Here is a 24855-nt window from a genome sequence, read left to right as displayed (position 1 = left end):
AAGATAGCCATAACCAGAAAGGCCAGAACCGAATTTGCTGCATATTTCTGAGATGAGCCAATGGAGTTCTGGAGCAAAGTGTTAATAGACAGAGGAGAAAAAGATGACTGTGGAGAAACAAACAAACTGTAGACAATCCAAACCTTACCATTCATTTGTTAAAGATAATGGGCATAGTTCTAGGGTTGTATATTTATGGCCATCTCATTTTTATTAATAAAATAACCTAGTATTAGCTGATTGACTTCCATAGTAGGTAGCCATTATGGATGCAATGAGAAGTCAATGATTACATTACATGATTACATCTTGCCTGAAGAAGGGGCCTGAGTTGCTTCGAAAGCTTGCATATTGTAATCTTAGTTAGCCAATAAACGGTGTCATTTTTGCTCGACTTCTGATCCATATTACTAACCGAGAATGGTAAACCGGATATGGACGCAGGTACATGGCATGCCCATGGACGCAGGAGACATAGTGCACAGGTGCCGACAGTGAGCGAAGTCTGATCCACCGAGAACGAAGGAGTCACAGCTCAAAAACGAAGGAGCTCAACTAACGTAAATAAGAAATGAGGCAACGCGCCCATAGGTAACGACACAGCCACACAAAAAAGAGGATTCCGCGTTGCACCCCAGAGTCAAACGGAAGAGGCTACGGAGGTCCACAAAGATAGTACGGAAGGCGCGTGAAAGTACGAAAGGCGCATGCGCCTACAACGCGCTTCTGAACTAAACGGCCACACTACACAGCATGGTCCACGCGCTTCTAACACACCTACGGAGGCCCCACAGGTCCACAAAGATGCGAGCCCGTATGGATAAAAACAATAGACGTGGGCACCTACAACGCACGTCTGAAACTGCGGAAGCAAAACTGTCTCGGCTCCAAAACCAAACAGCTCGACTAACGGAGCTACAAAAACGAGTCCGCATGGACAAATACAATGTACATAGACGCCTACAATGCGCGTCTGAAACTGCGGAAGCAAAGCAGGCACGGGTTCAAAACGAACGACCACAACTGACGGAGATACATACAGAAGCGAGCCCGCCTGAATACAATTAATGAACGTAGGCGCCTACAACGCGCCTCTCAAACAGCAGAGTGAATAGATAAACGGCAAAGAAAGGAACGACAGACGGCCGATAAACAATTCCGCCAATTAGCTGACAACGCATTCTGTAATGAGTCCACTATTAGTGATCATTCATTAGTATTAATGAATATACTTCCTTTGTTCGTCATCTACACCTTTACACTCCAATATATCTCATACATTCATCAATGTATTTCGGGTTACCCAACATCGGGGGTAGGCGAGCGAAGCGAGCAGGGGGCGGAGCCCCCTTGTTGACTTTAGAAATGTATGTTTTTTTTTGCAAAAACCAGCTTCCATAATCTTTAGGAAGCACATCTTTATGAAGAAAGAAACCCACACAAAGTACAATAGTAACCACAAGCAAGAAGATCATCAGTTGAAAACATAGAAAGGCTCACTCCATCCAAATCAGTTTTAATTCAATCAAGCATATTTTTAACTTATTGAAAAGAAGATTAAATTTGAAATCAATGACCTCCATCACCCACACCAAATACCAAGTGAAAATAGTACAGCATCTAAAAACCGCAGATCAAGATTTAATGATGTCAGTGGTTCACCAGCTTGATGCAGTCATTACATGCAAAGGATTTACTTTTAAAAAAACTATTTTAATTTTCTAACCTTAAAAGTGATACAGTGATGGATCTCTAGAAATTACATATAAGTAAATGTGTCATTGCTGACCCTTACTTCATTCATTGTTTTTAACATAAAAAAATTGATTGAGTATACAGCAAAAATAATCATGACAATGACATGACAATACGTAATCAAGTTAAAGGTGGGTTACCTGTCTTCAAGCCTGGTGACAACAGAGAAATGAAAAGGTTTAATAGATCCAGGCTTCCTTGCCATCCAAGTCCTCCTTAAGCAATTTACCATGCATGGTAACACTAGGAGTGTGATGCCCCGGGTGCTCACAGCCTTGGCATTACCCATTTCCAGGGAACTTAATAGTAATGAAATCAAGAAGGACTACTACAAGTAGGACACAAACAACAAGACAGGTACAAAAGTTAATTGTGCATTGTATTCCACCAGGCAGTGTCTGTTACATACAGTAAGTGCAGTGCAGTTCTTTAATAATAATCCAATAAATAAGCTGTAAAATCAGTGCTCTCTTGTAGAAGTTAAAATCAATCAAATAAACAGATCCAAATAATCAATTAAATGAAGAATAAAACCAGCCCGCCAGCCATTATCTAACCCGCTATATCCTAATTATAGGGTCACGGGGGTCTGCTGGAACCAATCCCAGCCAACACATAAAACCACAAAGATAAAACAGGGTTCTCTTGTTCTGTATTCTTCTGCAAGCCCAATGTGTGTGGCTCTCTCTCCTTCTCTTTCCCTCTTGCCAACCCCCGCACCAAATCCCCCCCCCCCCCCCCCCCCCCCCCCCTGCACCCACCTCCTCTATTAGGTCTTCTCAGCGGTGCTTAGACACCAGTAGGAATGATCATCCAATTAACAGTTTTCATCCCAGCCACCTCAGCCAATCACCGCTGAGATGCTCAATGCCCAGCTTCATTGTCCCAGCACGATCCCTAGCAGTCTGTAAGATGATGTGCACAGCCAACAGTCGCTCTGCTCCTACTCCTACTAAGCTCAGGCCCTTCATTTAGTACTTTGTAGAAGTCTCTTTGGCAGATTCCAGTTCAAGTGGCATAAAAATGGCATAAGTTGATTTCCTATTGTTAATTATTGGTTGTGGAGAGTCTATGACTAATTTTGGTTCAGATTTCTTAAACATAATATTTTCAAAGATGTACCTTATTTAAAATCAGTGTAGTTTGCAAGGTAAAATTGTTGGCTGGGTTGGACAAAGAGGGAGAGCATGTCTGGAGCTTTGATGATAAATTATAATGTTAGAGAAGTACTTATTCATTTGGATGTGCAGTCAATGCATCTGTGAAGTTTAGTGTAATGTAATGTAAATGTTGAGTACATATATATGTTCACTCTATGCTTACAGAGCTTGCATCATTCCTTTAATCTTACATTAATTTGTAGATAACTACCATTTTTTATGGTTCACTTACCTCAAGAAGCAGAAGTGCTCCCGGTGTTTGACTAACCTGTAGAGCAAAATATAAAAGTTAGGGTGACCTCTCCCAAGATGAATTTGAGACAGTAAATTAATCCATAATTGAAGCTGAATGTTTCTTTGTTTTAAAATAGAAGAGTTTACAAAGTCTCCCTTTCCCTTTTAGTGGGAAACTTTACAGAGTGTGCTGTATTCAAAATTTCTCCACAATAATTGAACTTTCCTGACTAATTTCGTTGAAGAACAATTGTGCCAAATGTCAACAATATCAGTCCACTGGGAGCCAAGTTGTGTCATGTGGACAGACAGACAGACAGACAGACATACAGTATATGGCAATCGCATTGGGGTGGTTATCACATAATTTGGCCTGAGACACTGCACAATATTACAGTATGAAGAGCCACGTCAGCTGTTCCAACTACTGTACAACATGCTAAAGAAATGATTTGCATGCCTTAAAGCTTACACATAGGTGGGTAGGTGCAGTAATTTTGTGAGAATTATAAGAGAGCCTGTGACTTTTGTTCACAGTGATCATTTAGGAACTTTAATAAGTATAGCAGGTTAGAGGGTAGTAAGTATAGGCAGAAGGGGAGTTTTAAAATCCTAAGAGCTAGTTAACTTGCGTGATATGCAATGGCAGGGTTTAACTTTTGGAAGTAGGTTTCTTGTTGTTGAAGCATTTTGAATTACCTTTAGGATAGATAGAAAACAATTTCAGCAGTCTGGGAGTAAATATATTACAGCAATCGACTTTTTGCAATCTGAATGAAAGACTATTTATTTTTTTGTATCTAGCACATTTAGAGACTATCTTCATCTTCATATATAATACGCTACCGTGGCTGTCTGTTTGACTGTCCAGGATTTTAAATCACCTGTAGCTCACAAACCGTTTGACCTATTGACCTGAAATTTGGTACTCATATACGATGTGACATCTGCTGTCTGCTTTCAGGGTTATGATTGACCTCCAAGGTCATTCCTCTTTTTAATTTATTTTATTGTAGAATCAGCTCTCAGCAGTAGGGCGGCCGTGCGGCACATGCATACGGGAGCCATTTTCATTCCCTACCACCTTCATCGTCACTTCCCCTACCTCTTCATATCATAAATCATTATTGAGGCAGATTGAAGACTTAAGTGCCAGCTTAAGTGAAAAATTAAGGAGAACGTACTAAGTAATTGCAACAGAAACACTGACTTAATCAGTTTTAACGTGAAAAGATGCCGACGAAAGAAGAGAAGAAGTGGGCTGCTAGGGTGGAGAAAAGAAATAAGCTGCTCAGGAAGCAGCAAGCGCATCAACCTCTGAACAAATGAATGCTAAACGTACAGAGAAAGAGGATGAAAACTATGAAAGCTCAAGTCAAGTGTATTCGTGCAATGTGCCGTTACTGGTGTTCCTATATTTCTGATAGGAAGGAAGCCAATCTCAGTGCATTAATGGTGTCATGAAAGGTGTTTGACCTTCCTCCTCAGTTTTTCTCTTATTGCACATTTTTTTACAGGGAATGTATTCAGGTCTGCAACCAAACTCTAAAATTATATAAGCGTTGAACAAACAACACGTTTTTTAAAGAAAAATTCAGTTATTGTACAATATGGACATAACGATTTCAAAAATGACTCTGCATGGCAAAAATAAATTGTTCCCTATCCTAATTAAATCAGCCCAATTACAGGTATAATTAGAATCAGTTGATTGCTACCAAATCACAGTGAGAGCCACAATCACCGAATGGAGAAGAGTCTTATTAGCCTGGCAAAATATGTTCAGGTGTACAGAATAAAATCATCCAGAAGTCACAAGGGATACTAAAGTAGATTCCAAGAATTGCAGGCTCTTCTTCCTTCCACAAAGGCCAATTTTCAAGTCTCTACAATCAGAAAAGCCCTGAGTACAAACAGACTTTGTTGGAGAGTAGCAATTCAGAAAACACTGCTAACTAGCAAGAACATAAATGCTCATGTCTCATTTGCCAGGTAGTACTTCAATAATCCCCAAGATTTTTAGAGAATGACATACGCACAGGTGAATCCACATTGGAACGTTCTCATGGACATGGGTCCCATTGTGTCTGGCATAAAGCAAACACAACAAACCCCAGTTACAGCATCATACCAACAGTCAGACATGGTGACGGTAATGCAATAGTATGAAAATGTTTTTCTGCTTCAGAACCTAAATGATTTGCCATAATTGAAAGAACCTTGTTCAATATCAGAAAATTGTTTGAGAATGTTTGGTTACCTGAAGCTGAAGCATAGTTTGGTCATACAGCAAGACAATATCAAAATGGCTGAAAAGAATAAAAATGAAACCTTTGTACTGGCCTAGTCAAAGTGGGGACATAATACCAAAAGAGACGGGATGTATGGCATAACATGAACTAGCCAGTTCATGCTCAAAAACCTACCAGTGTTGCTGAAGTAAAGCAGCTCTGTAGAGAAGAGTGGAATAACATTTTTCCACAGCAATGTGAAATGCTGATAATTAATTACAGAAAACATTTGGTGGAAGTCAATGAATCATTAATTAAGTGTAAAGTGACAATTACTTTTTCACACAGTGCCAGTTGGTATTGTATAACTTTATCCAGTCAATAAGTGACATAATAAAAGAATAAATAGATAAATCTGCTATTTCTTCACATAGGTGCACTCTGTCTAATTATTAGATTTTGAATGAAATCCGAAAACATTTTGTATACAAAAATACCTGTCATAGAGGAAATGAAGAATGGTTTTAATGGCACTGTAAATCACAATTCTGATTGTCTAAATTTTCACCAAAATAAAAAATAGAAGTTTATTACTGGTGACAGAAGCACATTGCTACTGTATTTGTAGAATTTCTCTTTCTGTTTAAAGCCATTTGAAGAGTAAAATCGAAGAATTGAAGCAAAGATCAAGACAAAGATTCAGTGTTGAGGTTCAACATGAGACATTCTCTATTTTAATATCAGTTTCAGCTTTCAGGGTCACATAAAAAAATCCACTGTACATGCACTCACTAGCTCATGCCATGCCAGCTTTGAAACATCGGTCAACCTAACCAAATATCTTTGACCCGCAAAAGGAAACTCGTGTGAACACAGAGAGAATACACAGAAGACATCCCAGTCGGGAATAAAAGCAGGTTCTAAACCCTGTGAGGCAACAAGTCGCACACATTTTATTGAGAACGTTTTTGAAATAATTATGTGACAAATGCTTTTGTAAAACCTAATTTAGTAAATCCATGTTTAATGATTTAATTGTTATATTAGCATAGACATTTGAATTGCATGGAAACCATAAAATGATGCAACACTCTGGGGCTGAAATCTGGCACTGCTGCACAGACACTGTTACAAATGCTTATACTTATTTTTCTGCTTGAATCAAAATATTTGTTTTATCTCTTCCTTGCTTATTAGTTTCTCATGGCCTTTGCCATGGTAAATAACATAAAATAATATTCTTTGCTCCAGATATACAAGTAAAAAAAAAAGTGTTTTCAAAGTCTGATGAAATTAGGTATTTTTAAAAGTCCCCTAATACTACACGAGGGAATATGTTGGCTTGTTTTATTCGCCTAAAGCACGTATTTATCTTTAAACTGAAAATTTTGCTCTACTTGGTAGTGATAAACCCCAGTCAATCGTATACAGAGTGCTAAGGTTTAAAATCATTAAAATGTCCAGTGTGGAGCTATCGAGACCCATAAAGAGCAGATGTTTCAGATGAGAAATAATGTTTGATATTTATATGTTATTTGCTCTTGTCTCCCCGTTCCATAATAATTTAAAAACCTGCAGAAATAATGAGATGAGCACAGACAATTGCATCCATTAAAACAGTGCTTGTACAACGATGCCTTTTAGTTAGATCTGTCTGAAAGGGTATAAACCCAGAAATTAAAAGAAAGCTGATTATCAGCTTCAGATGGGAGCAAATCAGTCGTTGTCGGCAAGCAGTTTGATATGGTGGTTAAAATTGTCTGAGTGTTCTTCATGATTAATCCCAAATATTACTTATGGCATATTAAAAGCAGTAGTTCTCCATTTATACGGTACTGGATTTGGCTGAACAAGTTAATGAGTCATTTGCTAAAACGGACTGGCCACATAAAATAATTGTCATTTTTTCATCACGGAGTTCACTTAGTTGTAATCAGTTAAATGTAATACTTTTTGGGAAATGACTGTGCAATGCTTTAGATAAAGATGTTGTCTTAAATGGAAAAAAATACTTTTTTATTTGTCATCTACAGGCTCATTACAGTATAGCAGCTTATTTGTACCCACCTGATTTTTATTTTTCTTCTGTATAATTTGTGTGATTCCCTGGAAAGTGTTTTAGTATCCATAATTAGAAGAAACATAGTAGTGAAAAATATTATTACGATGATTTTTATTAGAATGACTGGAACTAGGTATTAATAATCTGTAAATGTAACCCAGCTCAAACCTGCTGAGGATGTAAAAAGAAAAACATGATAATGAAAAGAGCTTCTTAGCTGATGTAACCAAAACGAGGAGAGACTCCATGGGTACTTAATGAGAAAAGAAAGGCCATCTCATTCAGAATGCTACAATGCTGTGATGTGTATTTTAATTAACAAATTTCTAGAATATCTAATTTGTATTTAATGTGTCTTAATTTAGGTCTGACATCTCATATGTGTTGCAAACTATTTATAATCTGGCTTTTCATTTGCAAAAGAAGCTCATGTGTGTTTTGTTTGTAAGGTTTCTCACCCACAATACAAAGAAGTCGTATCTTAGTGTGAGCGTGAGTGACTTTGTGACATGCCATGTCTGTAGGAGCTCACAGTGCTCGAGTGTGTGTGCAGTCAGAAGTAGTCCAGAAAAAGATACTGATCCTTTAATGTTGTTTTCACAGTAATTGACGAAACTCAGAAGCTGAAGCTGGAAGCTGGAAGCTACTCCTCTCGCTACGCTCTGGGACTCTTCTATAAAGCTGGCGTGCAGATTGATGTCCCCTGGGCAGTAAAGTACATCACCAATAATCCTTGCATACGCTTCATCTCCATCGATAATAAAAAGCGCAATTTAGGTCAGTGCTCCCATTATTTCTCTTAAACAGTGTAACAATGGAGGGTGTAGATCATACAAAATGCTGTTTAATTGAGTGTTGCCTTTTGGTACATAATGAGAATTTAACTCCTAGCCACAAGGGATCAGAATTTAATGTGAAGATTTGGTGTGTAATAAATGACACAATGGAAGGGGTAAAATGTTCATTACAACTGTCATCTAACACCTCTTTCATCCAGAGAACGTCCGTGGGAATGATATTAGGGTAAAATTAGAGAGTGCCATCTTACACCATCCCAGTGAAAGCTCAAGAAGCCCATATGAAAATAATCACTTATTATTCAGTTAATACTGGAGGAAAAATGTGAGATTTCACTTGGAAGCCAAACGCCCTTGAATTAAACTCTCTATGCACAGACAAGTCGACTTTTCATAGATGAAATTTGCCTGTTTGTGCTTTCGGATGAAAACAAAGTGCTTTCCAGTTTTAAAGCAAATATGCCCAGTCCCTCTGAAAACGGACACCTTTTGGGATGGAACAGTATTAGCCTTTGTTGTCAACGAGGAGTTAAAGGCTCCATGAAATAAAGTAAAAAGAGAAATTGCCCTTTAGTTTTTTTTTAGTACTAGGGTGTTGTACTGTGTTAGCCATTATGAATGTAATGACAAGTCACGTAAAATGACACCTTTTATTGGCTAACTAAAAGGATTATTTTATAGCAATTCTTTCTGTTTCATGAAAAATATTTTTGTATCTTGACAGGAATGGTAATTTGTGAAATGGTTTTGAATTATTCTTACTATAACTTACTTATATGTTTGTGCTTTTGAAAGCAAATTAAGGCGTTTCACTTCAATTTGTACATTTGTGCTGTCAAAGAACAAAATCCTTTCTGTAATGCTCATGACATGCCATATGATATGATCTAACAAGCCAAGCATTTTACTGACTGATGTGCATTATGTCACTTCAAAAAACCTGACGTATGTTTGTTTGTAGTTATGCATATACAATAGGATCAGTAATGTTTCCTACTGCAATATTTTTGCAGTGTTTTATAGAATAACTCCATCTTTATAAAACACTAATAATGGCATTTTAAACACCAAAGTTGGTTACAATATAATTTTGAAATATATATACACTGCACAGCACTTTACAAAAGCAATAAAATAAAATAATGGGAATGAAAGATGACATTAAGAGCTTAAATGTTTTCTTGGCAGGTTTGAAACAGTAACCATCAAACGAAGCTATATAAATTAAATACATCTACAATATATGTCGTAAATACAAAGTAGAGTACAAAGTAACAGAACAGAACACCTTGATAAATTATTGTTAGAGCTTTCGAGACAAGCAGAACAATCTAGTTTAAAATACATGGAGGTAGTGACAGCACTATGTCTGGCAATTGTAGAGACTGTGAAAACTGAAATGAAAGCACAGAGAGAACTGGTGGGGCTTCAGTTTAAATATAAATGTCAAAAATTGCAAGGAGGTAGAGAGTCCAAAAGAGTAGGCTGAATAGCAGGGTTTTGGAGCTTTAAGGAGGGAAACATCTGAAGATGCCAACTGTCTAAATGTTATATGATGCAAATAGCATTTGAAATCAGTTTTCTAAATCAGTAGCAGAGCATTGAGAATGATTCAGTATCTGACTGGAAGCCAGTGTGGAAGGGCCAAATGCAATCATTGTGTTTTGTTAGAGTCAGAACTCTTGTAGCATCATTTTTTTAACCTGAAGACTAACTAAGACTTTCATTCTAAAATACGCATTTGGAAATCTATGCATTGCTAATTTTTAGAAACTTTCTAAAATTATTTTAGTGAAATCTACAATAAAATTCAGTAACACTTTAGTTTATTTGCTTCAAAAATGCATTTATTACTCAATTACTCTTACATAACAAGACCTTAACAAAGGCTTCTTTAGTTCTTTATAACACTTATAAAACTTCAGTAGGTAGGTTATTCATCTCTGTGCAGTGTGACATATTGGCAAGTCAAATTGCCTTTAAATATGAAAGAGGTCTTATGCTAACTATGTAATATCAAGAGATATGTGTCTCAGTTAAACTATCTTAGTCACACTACAGAGATGAATAAACACTTTACTGATGCTTTGTAAGGGTTACCTCCACAGAAATGTTAAGGTCTTGATACATAATAGCAAATGAGTAACAGATGCATCTAAACTAAAGTGTTACCTAAAATTCTAATATTATGTAGAATTCTTATATCCATGCAATCACTTTTAGGATGGTAGGGAGGGGAACACATCCTGTCCTAACAGCAGTAGGTGCAAAACAGGAACTGACACAGGATAGGGTGCCAGGCTAATGAAGGGCCCACTTACACACACTCTCTGTCACCAGTTAACCAAACATGCAAGAATCTGGGAACATTTGAAAAGTTTAACAATTATATGCTTTGATATCTGTGTCCATTACTTGGGTTGTCTTCGATAAATATTTGAGTACACGTGTAACACCGCAGCAAATGCATGCTTCAGATAGTTACCAATCATCCCAAGAATGGGCATCCCATCAAATTTATTCAAACATCAAACCAAATGGTAAATTGCAAAGATCTCATCCAGTGAACTACAGGACTCTTTAAACATGGTTGATGTTACAATCCATGACTCTACCTTCATAGAAAGCCTGAAGAAGAAAGGCTTTTATGCCAGAGTAGTAAGTTAAAAACTCCTTCTCTCTGAAAAAGAACTTGAAGTTTCCTTTGAGCAAATCAAAAATGTTTTGGAGTGATTTCTTCTGGACTAACAAGACCATCCAGGCCATTATTTTGAGAGAGATTTAGTTTAAAGAGTTGTAACACAGGTGTATATAGCTGAGTAAAATATAATGACAATAACTAAAAATGTACAATATTTCAATAGTGGCAATAAGTCACCCTTGTAATGAAGTGTTCCACTAACATACGGATATGCAGTTTGAGTGCTGTTTGGAACTGTAAGCTGCGGATATGTGACAGTGCCTGTTTCATTTAAGATTGCACACTTCTCTTTTGTTTAAATTATGCAACAAACACTGTGTTCCTTTTTTGTTCTGTATTTTTTTTTCTTAATTCCCACTTAAGCTTTAAATGCAGGAGTTGTTTTTGGTCTCTAATCTGTACACGCAAATGTTCAGAGAATTCTGTGACTGGACCAGTGATAAAGAAAAAAAGATGTTTGTTCATTTGTTTTTGTGTGTAATGATGACTTTTTCAAGATAAATTAAGTTATTGCTTTGCATTTTTCACAGCTTCTACAGTTTAACAGTGGTCTGTTACCATAAATATAAACAGTGTAACGTTTAAGTGCAGTGTCTATAATTATGTATTTCTTAACCTTTTTGTTCAAAATAGCAGAAACAAGCCTGCCTACAGCTAACAACACAACATGACCCAACATTCTCCACCCTGCTTAATCTACGTAGTTCAGGGTCATGGAGAGCTAAAGACACCTCTCTACAGGGTGCCAATAGATCACAAGGACCACACGGGGACAATAAGGAACCATCAATCTGCCAAAGCACCACATCTCTGGGGATGGGGGAAGAAAATATTTCCCATGACTGAAACAGTATCAATATACTATAGCTTCATGTGCCAATTCAGAAAAGTTTATCATTTTCGTTGAATTTAAACACCCATCATTGCATTTTTAAGAGACCTCAGTGTGCAAGTATGCAAAAAACTGCTTATCGTATAATATTGATATAATCTTTATATTTTGATATCAAGATGTGCAACTCCAGATTGTTTACTTTTCAAAATAATTGATGACAATTCCAAATTGAAGGCCTGGAAAGTTGGCACAGAACAGGGTTAGGTCCCAGAAGATGAAGAAAAGCAAGTGCTGGCATATTGTCATGCCAGTTCAGAGAAATAGGCATTGCTAGGGACCCCATTTGTATTTGATGTTTCAGCAGGAAAATTGGCAAGGGCTCCCACACAGAGAAAGTGGAAGTCTGGATGGAGGCATGCAGTGCTCACTCAGAGTGCTAAGAGGCTAATGGCAACACATCTTGACCACTGTTGGGTGCATGTCCTTGACATGTGATTGGCTTGAGGTTTACAGGGCCACCAGTATCCCCTAGATCAGTGTTTCCCAAACTTGGTCCTGGGGACCCCCTGTGGCTGCAGGTTTTTGTTCCAACCAGCTTCTGTTTTTAAATGAACTCCTGGGCTAATTAAGTGAACTGATATTTCCCAAGTTCTGTATTTATGGAACAATATAGAATTTAGGAAACTTAAGTTTGCTAAAAAAAAAAAATTAAAATGTACCAAGCAGTTATATCGGAATAATGTTTTTGTTTTTTTTAAACAGTATTTTCATCTTGATTTTCATTCTACCTTTCTGGTCTTCTAATTGTTTAATTAATCCATTATTTATTAATTAGTGGGTCTGACTCTAAAGTAGTTGCAGCCTTTGATTATTCAGCGTTGTTTGCCTGAGTGTCTGTTCTGCTCGTTTTAAATTGTCATTATTAAGATACAACGAAGGGGGAAAAACTGCACAGAGAAAGGGCAAAATATAATGAAATCAACAAAAGAGAGTTAAGCATTTAAATCTATAGCAAAAGCAGAAATATTTATAAATGTCTTATAAATGTAAAAATCATGCTGTTGTGCTTTTCTGAATGTAGAATAAAAGAAAAATAATACCAGTGTGGAGAGCAGCCCGGACAGAGACAGGCAGACACTGATGGTTTCAAACCACACACACGTTTATTGTACATTACTCCAACTATTTACAATTTCGCACAACCCAGTGCCCCTGCATCAATCACCCTCAGTCCAGGCCTCTCGCAATAATGCCTCTCTTTACCGCCTCCACTCCTCTCCTCCGAGCTCTGTCCACTTCCACCCAACTCCAGCTGATGAATGGAGGGAGGCGGCCCCTTTTATGTTCACCCAGAGGTGCTCCAGGTGCCTCCAGATGAGCTTGCTGCGGCACTTCCTGGTTTGGCGGAAGTGCCGCACAAGCACCCAGAGACACTCCGGGTGTCCCTGGTAATTCGTCCGCCAGCACCTCCGGGTGTGGCAGAAGTGCTGACGTCCAGGGCTTTAAGGCATCTGGGCACCCCCTGGTGTTGACCTGGGCCCCTATAGGGTTGAGCTTCCATGCTCTGTTCCCGTGGTCCCCATACCAACCAGGGCGCTGTCCCCTCATGGTCCGGAGGAGGCGTAATCCCTCTTCCGGTCCTTCCAGGTGTCCCGGCTGGGTACCTCCCCCAGCTGCTCGCCACACCAGCTAATTAAATGAGATCAGTGTTATCAGGTGTTGTCACTGATTAGGAATCTGGTTGGAACAAAAACCTGCAGCCACAGGGGGTCCCCAGGACCGAGTTTGGGAAACATTGCCCTAGACGTAGCATGGTGTTCTTTCTGCAGCAGAAGCATATTGAGTACAGATCTGAGACCTGAGTTGGGACAAAGGCTTAACTGGTGGAATGAAGTATGTGCAGAGTCAGAGAGAGAGAGTGAAAGATAGTGCATAGTCTTATGGGCCAGAGGATAGTAGATCGGGTTCCATACTGGAGCATGTAAGCCTGGCTTGGCAGCAGGTCTTTTTGTTTTGTGCTTACTTTAGTTCTTTATGTTTCTCACTTTATTCTTTCCTCACTGGTAGTTATTTTAGGGTTAATTTGTGTACTTCTGGCATGATTCTTAGTAAGAAAAGCCATTAGGAAAGTGTCCCTTGTGTTAGTGTATATGCCGTCATATGAAAAGGTTTGGGAACCCTTCTTAATTCTTTAGATTTTTGTTTATCATTGGCTGAGCTTTCAAAGTAGCAACTTCCTTTTAATATATGACATGCCTTATGGAAACAGTAGTATTTCAGCAGTGTCATTAAGTTTATTGGATTAACAGAAAATATGCAATATGCATCATAACAAAATTAGACAGGTGCCTAAATTTGGGCACCCCAACAGAAATATTACATTAATACTTAGTTGAGCCTCCTTTTGCAAATATAACAGCCTCTAGACGCCTCCTATAGCCTCTGATGAGTGTCTGGATTCTGGATGGAGGTATTTTTGACCATTCTTCATACAAAATCTCTCTAGTTCAGTTAAATTTGATGGCTGCTAAGCATGGACAGCCTGCTTCAACTCATCCCATAGATTTTTGATGATATTCAAGTCGGGGGAGTGTGACGGCCATTCCAGAACATTGTACTTCTCCCTCTGCATGAATGCCTTTGTAGATTTCGAACTGTGTTTTGGGTCATTGTCTTCTTAGAGTATCCAACACCTGCGTAACTTCAACTTTGTGACTGATGCTTGAACATAATTCTGAAGAATGATATTGATATTGGGTTGAATTTATCCGACCCTCGACTTTAACAAGGGCCCCAGTCCTTGAACAAGCCACACAGCCCCACAGCATGATGCAACCTCCACCAAATTTGACAGTAGGTAGCAGGTGTTTTTCTTGGAATGCGGTGTTCTTCTTCCGCCATGCAAAGCGCTTTTTGTTATGACCAAATAACTCAATTTTTGTCTCATCAGTCCAAAGCACTTTGTTCCAAAATGAATCTGGCTTGTCTAAATGAGCATTTGCATACAACAAGCGACTCTGTTTATGGCGTGAGTGCAGAAAGGGCTTCTTTCTCATCACCCTGCCATACAGATGTTCTTTGTGCAAATTGCGCTGAATTGTAGAACGATGTACAGATACACCATCTGCAGCAAGATGTTCTTGCAGGTCTTTGGAGGTGATCTGTGGGTTGTCTGTAACCATTCTCACAATCCTGCCCCTATGCCACTTCTGTATTTTTCTTGGCCTGCCAGACCTGGGTTTAACAGCAACTGTGCCTGTGGCCTTCCGTTTCCTGATTCCATTCCTTACAGTTGAAACTGACAGTTTAAACCTCTGAGAGAGCTTTTTGTAGCCTTCCCCTAAGCCATGATACTGAACAATCTTTGTTTTCAGATCGTTTAAGAGTTGCTTTGAAGATCCCATGCTGTCACTCTTCAGAGGAGAGTCAAAGGGAAGCACAACTTGCAATTGACCACCTTAAATACCTTTTCTCATGATTGGACACACCTGTCTATGAAGTTCAAGGCTTAATGAGCTAATCCAACCAATTTGGTGTTGCACTTAATCATTATTGAGTAGTTACTTGCATTCAAATCAGCAAAGTTACAAGGGGACCCAAATATTTGCACAGCCAGTTTTTCACATTTGATTTAATTTCATACAACTAAATACTGTTTTACTAAAAATCTTCGTTCGGAAAACACCCCAGTACTCAGATGTTTCTAGGAAATGAAAGACATACCACTGTTATCTTTTTTGTTGAAAGTAAATTATTATGCAGGCTGAGAGAGGTTCCCAAACTTTTTCATATGACTGTATATATGTGTATACTGTAAATGAGTGTAAGTGTATAAATATACCATATGTGTGTGTTTCTCAGCAATTATAATGCATCTGCCAAATATGTAGAAAAGTGTTAACTTTCTACCTAGACGGACATGGTTAATATTTTTTTGATGTGTCTGCTTTCTGTGGTGGGCTGGCGCCCTGCCCGGGGTTTGTTTCCTGCCTTGCGCCCTGTGTTGGCTGGGATTGGCTCCAGCAGACCCCCGTGACCCTGTAGTTAGGATATAGTGGGTTGGATAATGGATGGATGGATGGATGTGTCTGGTTTCATATGTTAAATAATAAATAGGGTCTCATCCATTTCAGGAGATGGACGCCTGAGGCAGAACTCCGTTAGCAGTGGTGTTATTTTTTCAGGTTTTTTTTATCATCCTGAGGTATCCTGTATTTACTCAACCCGAGGGGGTTCTATTACAGTATATGCAAACATATTTAAGCATGAGTGGTAGATAAAGGCTCAGAAAGAAACAGAAAAGACAGCTAAAGCTTCATCCAAGCCTAGACAGCAATCAAGTTCAAGCTCAAGGTACAGCCTGCCAGAGACTGACCTGGAAAAGATAGGCGAAAGCACAGACTTCCCAGGATCTGATGCTGCTGCATCGTCTCCAGTCGAGAGTGAATTTGCAAGCAAGTTGGGCCAGGATAACGTCTATTCCAGAAGGTTAATTGAAACTCAAACTGGCCTTACCTTCTGCGTTGTCAACTACCCCTAGTAAGCCAGCAACATGGACTCCAACTGGGCTTGCTACTTCACCAGCGGAGAATGGAGACGACCGAAACGATTTGTCCAAGCTGAAGGAAATGATTGCTGCAATGGCCACCGCTCAAGACATAAAGGACCTCAAGAATCATGTAAATAAAGATATAAATGATATAAAGAAAGAAATAAAGGACATACACAAGACAAACATGAAGCTGTTTCAGGATATAAAAGACCAGGAAAAATGTTTTAAGTAATTGCTTTGAGGCAACCTTTAAAGCTATGCTAGAAAAAAATTGAGGAAAAACTACAGGAAAATGCATCTAAGTTTGAGAATAAACTTAGAGCACTTGGTGCTCAGTTTGAAAACAGTAAGCAAACGTTCACGACTCGTATTGAAATAGCTGAACAACTGGCATCTACTGCTGACATAAAAGCAACGGCTACAAATTTCCGAATGCAAAGTGTTTGGAGACAGACTAGCTGTGCTGGACGATGGCTACAGAAGGTATAATATCACAATCGAATTTCTCCCTGAAAATCATGAAAGTCCAAACCCAGAGAAATAATTAATAAATAATAATTGTAAAATACATAAGCCATTAACATGAACTGATTAATATTTCATTATTGAGAAAGGGAGATTTGCTTTTATTCTGTTGTAAAGGAATAAGAAAGAGAATTATGCTTTTCTTTCTCTTATTCTTTTGAACTTTTTAAGCAACATATTGCATGCTTTACCCCTCCCTTCCATTTGCGTTTTTGGCATGAAAATATAAATTTTAATTTATATAACTAATAGTATCAGTCCCTGTTTTGCTGAAGACTTGCGAAACATGAAAGTTTATGCACCTTTCACGTCACAAAAATATCCATAAGATAGTGAGGTGCTGGTGTCTGATGAACTGACATCAGATCATTGTGATACCCTCAACACCGACATCATCTGACAAAATACCGCCATATAGACTTAAACACTAAGAAATGTGTGAGCCTTGCAACCACCTGCCACCCAGGAAAATCAATTGGCTGGGAACTTCCTACATTGAAACGGCAAGTTTAGGACCTAATAGCTTTGAGCTGAAGAAGGACAAGCCACAATAACATAGAAAAAAACCACAGACTACACACACTACACAACTCCAACTGCACATTGAGTGCCAGCACTACCATGCAGTAAGGTTTTTGCCGGTCAACAATTGAAAAGTGATTTTCTACATACAGTACATGCTTGTTCTTTACACACAAGGGCTCTTCGCCTGTTTGTGACAGAAGCATCATAGGCTTCTACTTAAGTGTGAAACTTTCAAATATATTATAGCTGAAAGGCCTGTAGTGTAAACAAAAAACATAATATTGAAACACACAGGAAATGTCCAACTGTGCAGTGCAGTTTTTATTCAGACTACTAATATGGTGAAAAGGTTAATATGTTTTTAGCTCATCAGATACCTTAAAAGATGTCCAGACTACTATTGAAAAATAAACATTCCAACAGGTTCAAGCAATGAGCAGTAAACTGTGTATTTAGGAAGTACTAGCAGATGTTTTGCTTGTGTGAATGTAACAAAATTGAAATTAAGATAGACTTGCTTAATAACGCAGATTTACAATCATGTGAAAAAGTAAGTACAGTTAATAAAACAATTGTGTGATTTTTACATTTTAAGATGAAACCAATAATCATCTAGTCTTTATCAAGTCCTAAAGCATTCAGTTCTCTTCACCTTTTTGAATTTGCTGTGTGGCAGTTTTATGCTAAAATCGTTTAAATTGTTTTTTTCCCATATCGCAGTCAGTACCCCACAATGACAAAGTGAAAACACGATTTTAGAAATTTTTGCAGATTAAAAAAAAAATGAAAAACTTGATAAATCATATTGACACAAGTGTTCAGACTCTTGCACATTGAAGCCCCTTTCGCAGCAGTTATGGACTGTAGTTTTCTAGGGTCTGATGCAACAAGCTTCGAATGTCTAGATTTGGGGATTTTCTGCCATTCTTCTCTGCAGATCCTTTCAAGTTTGAGTCGGCCGATGGAGAGCTATTTTCTGGTTTCTCCAGAGATGCGTATTTGGGTTCAAGTCTGGGCTCTGGCTGGGTCATTCAAGAACATCCACAGAGTTGACCAAACCCACTCCTGTGTTGTCTTTGATGATGAATCTGAGGTCCTTAGTGCTCTGGGGCAGGTTATCATTAAGGATGTCTGTGGACTTTGCTCTGTTTAGATTCTCTTAACCCTGCCTAGTCTCCCAGTCATGCCGTTGAAAAACAAATCCACAGCGTGATGCTGCCACCCATTACACTTCACCTTTGGAAAGGCTTTGCTCAGGTGATGAGTGGTGCCTGGTTTCCTCCAAATGTGATGCTTAGAATTACTTCAACCTTGTGCTTTGACATTTGCTGACACATTGTTATAATAATAATAATAATTCTTTGCATTTATATAGTGCTTTTCTCACTACTCAATTGCAGGTTAAGGGCCTTGTTCAAGGGCCCAACAGAGCAGAGTCCCTTTTGGCATTTACAGGATTCAAACCGGCAACCTTTCGATTGCCAGTGCAGATCCCTAGCCTCAGAGCCACCACTCCACCTAACAGACATTATATAGCCAGGAGTTAGCGTTTACTAATCATGTTCAATCAATTGAATTAACCGTAGGTGTACTCCAAAACAAGGTAGATGGAGAGAGGCATGGAGCATGCACTGATACAGCACATTGTCGCACCCACCACACAACTAACCACTTCGGGATCCCTAATTAGGACTCAAGTGCAGCCATGCAACAGGTGACACCTCAGGACTACAGTAGTGTGAATGGAATAAAACAGTGTGATGCTTTTTTACAGAGGCTGGAGTGCCAATCCTCCCATCAACCCCGGAGTTCTCCCTGCATGTTTCAGGACCTGCTTGCAGAGCTGGATGCAGATTAATGTCATACCCAGGATGGATCAAATGCAGGTTAAGGGCCTTGCTCATTGCGCATTTACAGGATTTGAACCGGCTGCCTTCTGATTGTTAGCACAAATCCCTAACGTCAGAGGTAGATAAAAGTCTCAAAAATTATTGAAAGAATGGGATGTACCTGAGCCAAATTTCAAGTGTCATAGCAGATGGTCTGAATACTTCTGTCAATCTGAGAGTTCAGTTTTGTTTTGTTTTTTTAATTAATTTGCAAAATTTCCTAAAATCCAATTTTTGCTTTGTCATTCAAGGGCTTGGAGTGTTGCTTTATTTTGGGAAAAAATTGATTTTAAAATGTAACAATTTTAGCATAAGGCTGCTACAAATTTGAAAACAGTGAAGGGGTCCGAATTTTTCTGAAGGCAACGTAGATAAATCCAAGGTAAGGGAACAAAGAACACCTAATAGAGTTTATTAATTAATAATAAGCCATTGAATATGAGTCATTTGCCATTTATTTACACCTCTTGTCAATAAATTCTGAAAGTCTTAAAAGATAGATGTGAACAAAAAGTGTCCTTTTATGCATTTGGCACGTTGCTTTATTTAACTAATTGAAACTTATCACTTAAAACAGAAATCTTGATGAAATTAACAAGTTTAAGATTTATTTGACCAAGATTATAGTATACCCAGTGAATATGCCCTGCATGTACAGTAAGTAACTTCAGAAATTTCTTCTTCACTGCCTTACACAAGTTTATATTCATGTTTCTACACTTCAGAGGTATAAAGACCAGAGGTATAATGACACAGCCATTTAGTTACATTTTCACACTCAGTTTCACTAGCTTTCTGGAAGGTGTTAAATGATACTTGTCATGTTGGTCTTCACCTCATTATAATAAACTTCCTACAAAAATACCTTTTCCAGTGCATCCCTGTCTTATGTATATAAAATACATTCTTTCGTGTACTGGATGCACAATGTTATTGTTTTAACATCAGTATACTGTAGGATCAGGCTCTGGCTAAGTAAAATATCTCTTCAGAGACCTAATATACCACAGTGCAGCAGACACTCATACTTTGGAAAGAAAAGTATCACAGCAAAGTCACTGAACATTTGAAAAGAACTACGGTAGATCACACCAAACCCATTCCTGCATGGTTAGCCATTGTAATAATAATAATAATAATAATAATACATTTTATTTATATAGCGCCTTTCCCATGCTCAAGGCACTTACAGAATATAATAAAGAACGGCAGAATATACAGTATATAGCATTGTACAAACCAGATAAATAAATAAAGAAGATTAAGGCAGTAAATTCTGAAAAAAAACAGACAACATAATTGATGGTCTAGCACACACACACACAGGTTACATTGGCATCTTGACAGAGAAGTAAACTGAGAGAAGGGTAATAAAGTCAAGTAGAGCTAAAAGCCTTCCTGAACAGATGAGTTTTGAGTTGTTTTTTAAAAGAATTCATGGAGTCAGCTGACCTGATTAATTTTGGTAGGTCATTCCAGAGTCTGGGCGCTACACAGCTGAAGGCCCTGTCACCCATGGAGTGTAGATTAGTGAGGGGCACAACAAGATTACCAGAATCAGAGGACCTTAGTGGGCGGGCAGGCACATAGTGATGGAGGAGGTCACTGATGTAGTTTTGTAAGAAGATTGTAAGACGATTGCACATCGCCTTAGCTATTTTCTTTACTTTGTTGCAGATATCTACTGGTTGTTGTAAGAATTACACTAACTGTGTAAATTTGCTTTTGCTGACAATCTGGTATCAGTACATGGGATCTTTGAAAGTAAAAGCACAACTGTCAGGTGCTCCTTTACAAGTTATCTATATACATCTCCAATGTAAAACACTCAGTATCCAATATATGGTATGGCATTTGAGATCAAGACTTTTAGAGATTTCTCTACTGATAATATAATTTGCAGACTTTGAAAAACTACGATCTTTACAAGTGTTGCTGTTAAGTCCTTATAGTGATACAGGGGGCATCTGCACATTGCTGTAATTTAGCACCATTCTACAATAGTAAAACATTGTTTTGTGTTTTCAGAGATTGCACTGGGAATGGAACCTTACAGTTAGGATTTTTCTAGTAATGAACTATAGATGGAATGTTTTCTTCTGCAGTCTGTGAACAGCACAATTTCATTCAGTCAAGAATGGTACCTTTCATGTACCACTCCTGACTTAGACTATCCAAAATCCACCAGGAGTGCAACTGTTACCTGTGAGAGATGTCTTCAATCACCCACATCCCTCAACACATTTTTCTTACTGTGCCCCCTACTTAAAGAATTCCAGACATTTTTACTCATTTGATGAGCAGGGTTTGGTTCAGTGTAGATCTTCATAGTCTCATAGGTTTTTTCGACGTAATAATAGGTGGGGAACCACTGCTTAATGAATGCTTCTTCATTATAGATTTTACAAACATTATAAGCATTATTTAACTTATTTGGAGGCGTCCTCACTTGCCTTGTATAGTAAACAAAAAAATGATGCCATGTATTACTTAAAAGTAGAGGATATAAAATTCCCTCAATGAGTAACAACTCAAACTGTTTTTCTGTATATGACGGCTCTTCATCAGTGCTAGATGTGGGAGGCACTATGGGGACAAGCATTGCCACTTTGTCACTGGTTTGCTGTGCTGTTCCTCTTTTTTAAGTATGCTGTGGTGTGGACTTTTAGCTTCTATTTTAGTGAAGTAGCAATTCACGGAAAGGACCAGAAAGCATCATTAACACTCAAAGAGCCATAAGCAGTTACACTATTATCAAACAAATGTATTAGTCAATCCAAATGAAGAAAACCTATGCTAACTATGAGAGGCTGGTATGTTTTGTGTATGTTTTTACAGATGTGATGGATCCCTTGTAAGTTAAGCTCACCCATGGATGACCTGAGGGACTCACTGTATGCGCCCATAACTGTCATGTCTAGGACAAGACTACTATATTTCAACATTTTATAAGAGCCAGTCCTTTTGAGCTTCTTGCCATCAGTTTTCCCCACATGCAGATAAATGGAAGTGCTTGCTGTTCATAATAATGGCACACGTGCTCAGTGTCTTTTCGTGTCATATTCTTTCTCTTTTGAGTGCTGAGGTGGGACACCAGGGGAAGGAACATCTGTCACGTAGACGGAAAGTTTAGCTGCCACTTTTCTTTAATCAAAGTAATTAATGACCATTCTTATTCACTCTGAACCATCTCACCATTTTTTGTATTCCCTTTGTATTATTAACTGGCTAATTTCTAGTATAGTATTTTTTTTTGCTTGAGAAGAAAGGGAGATTCAGATGTGTTTGTTGTACTGGCTATTCATTAGATAACCCAGAGCAGATTACTAAACTTACTAAAACATAGAATATTCACGCTAATTTGCTTTGAGATAATAAGTTTCTTGGCACAAAAATAAAGTATGTCTGTTGGGACTAAATTTCTTCCAGTCTTGATTTTTTCTGTGTTTTTCAAGAGTTGTCATTTATGAAACATTTATTTTAGATTTTCTAACAGCGTAAAGGTGTCACATAAATGGAGATTCAAACTCTTTTCATTAAATATTGCACTGATGCACTGTGATGCACTGATTTATTTCATTAAAAAAGTAATAAAGTGATGTCACTGTACTCTGACTCTTTTTAATTTTTTTTTCCAGAGGAGTTATATGACAGGACTTTTTGGCTTCGTTCCTTTCTTAATGTCATTCCTTTGACCCTGCATGAAATGGGTGTTTTGCTTTTTTTCCTTTTTGTCTTTAGTTGCATCACCATATTGTGAAATGGTAGTTTTAAACAAAAATTGAAATTGTAAATAAAGGGAATGCTTAGCGTGTTCTGCAAAAAGAAAAAGGAAGAAAAGCTGACTGCGCTATCAGTCAATACTGGTAAATTGTTTCATCAGCGTTTGCTGGCAGAGAAGATCTGCACTACCAATTAAGTTTTCTGTTTACATAAACACATAAACAGCCTCCATTCAGATGTTTTCTGATGCATTTTGTTCCACGTTTGCAATAAGCAGATTTAGTCAAATAAACACTTAATTTTAAAATAATGACTGAATAATAAAAATTCAAGGGTATTTGTCAGATTTATTTTCCTATTCAGCAATAGATGTTAGTTTGCCACCAGCTCCCCGTTCAGTTTCTGTAAAAGGCATTCATTTTCTGTGGTTTCATATGTGGAGTTTTGTTGACTGAAAATCTTACCATTGAATTAATTTGTGCTCAGTAATGAGTATATAGTAACCTCTAATCTTCCTGCTCACTTACTGTTACCCAATTAATATAAAGATCGATTTATTCACATTGATTCTTCTCTTAGTGTAATTTTTAAATTGTTTTCCTTTAAAGCTACATTTGAGCTTTAGATAGAGCTAATCACACTAAGTTTTTGTTTTGAATCTAAAATCTACAACATCTAATTTCACTTGTAATCATTCTCTACTGTCAATTTTTATTAGGGTTTACAAATTCCTTGATTTTCCCTTAAAATTGACCTCTTAACATTTCATTACCCGTTGTATATTGCCTTCCCACCCAGGCCGTAGCTTCTGCCAAGCTTTTTGAATGTATACAGTATTTTCTGGGTTCCAGAAATGACCCTCTATCTGCCACAGTCAGCTCTTATGTGGATGTCCCCTTGACCTGGTCCAGCCACTCGGGTCCTCAACAGTAAGGGTCCTGTGAGCCAGATCACCCTCAGGGAATTGGTCACATGACCATAGTGCCATAACCGACAATCCCTCGCAATGCAGGTAATGTGCCTCATTTGGGACTCAATGAGCAATCACTGATTCGCCATAAAGTCAAACCAGGGGTACCCAAGGATTCTCCGGAGAGACACAGTACCAAAGGAGTCCTAGTCTTCATCTGAGGTCCCTGGATAGCATCCATGTCTTGCAACCGTTTAGCAAGACAGGAAGTACCAGGATTCTAAGACTTGGACCTTTTGCATAGATATCAGCCCTTTCCAGCGGCCTCATGACCCCCATGCTCTCCCAATCTTTCTACTGACTTCATAGGAAGAGTCACCAGAGACATGAATGTCACTGCCGAGGTAAGTAAACCTCTCGACAAGGTCGACAGTCTCTCCACAGACAGACACACTGCAGATGGTCGTGCTTAAGTGGTCATTAAAGGCCTGGATCTTGGTTTTTATCCAGGACACTCGCAAGCCCAGACACTGGGACTCCTCACTCAGTCTTTCGAGAGCTCCAATCAGAGCCTCCATTGACTCTGCGATGATTACAGCCATCCTAAAGGTTTTTATGCAGTCACCACAATTCATTGCTCAGCTGGCTTTATTTCTAGCCTAATCATTTTGAGACCCTGAACCCATAAGTGTTGCATTTGTTTGCATGTGTACAAACTATTCCAAACTTATGGAAACAGCCTTGTATTTCTGTATTTTTCAAGAATCCTGTCAACTTGCGTTTCAATTGATGTTAATGTGCCAAGAGGAGAACATTAAGCCCATTTTGCTTACATGTTGTTGAAATTTCTCATCCAGTTACCTCGTTAAAAATGTCAAGGTTTTTTACTGCACCTAAATGCCTTGATAATGTGTTTTAATTCCTGCAATCTATTGAAGTTGCTTACTGGCTTCTAT

The 24855-nt window shown here is 38.3% G+C and overlaps 1 protein-coding gene across 3 annotated transcripts in view; it reads left to right on the top strand.

The window, feature by feature from the left end:
- rnls (renalase, FAD-dependent amine oxidase) overlaps positions 1-24855 on the top strand; it is a 207322-nt gene that overhangs the window by 153431 nt on the left and 29036 nt on the right. For all 3 annotated transcript variants that reach the window (XM_028795429.2, XM_028795430.2, XM_051923146.1), the window contains one exon: positions 8046-8219. In XM_028795429.2, the coding sequence (XP_028651262.1) occupies positions 8046-8219 (174 nt within the window). The remainder of the gene's footprint in view (positions 1-8045; positions 8220-24855) is intronic.

This window comes from Erpetoichthys calabaricus, chromosome 2, assembly GCF_900747795.2.
Source record: "Erpetoichthys calabaricus chromosome 2, fErpCal1.3, whole genome shotgun sequence".
Lineage (NCBI taxonomy): Eukaryota > Metazoa > Chordata > Cladistia > Polypteriformes > Polypteridae > Erpetoichthys > Erpetoichthys calabaricus.
This window is presented reverse-complemented; position numbering and strand designations above follow the sequence as displayed.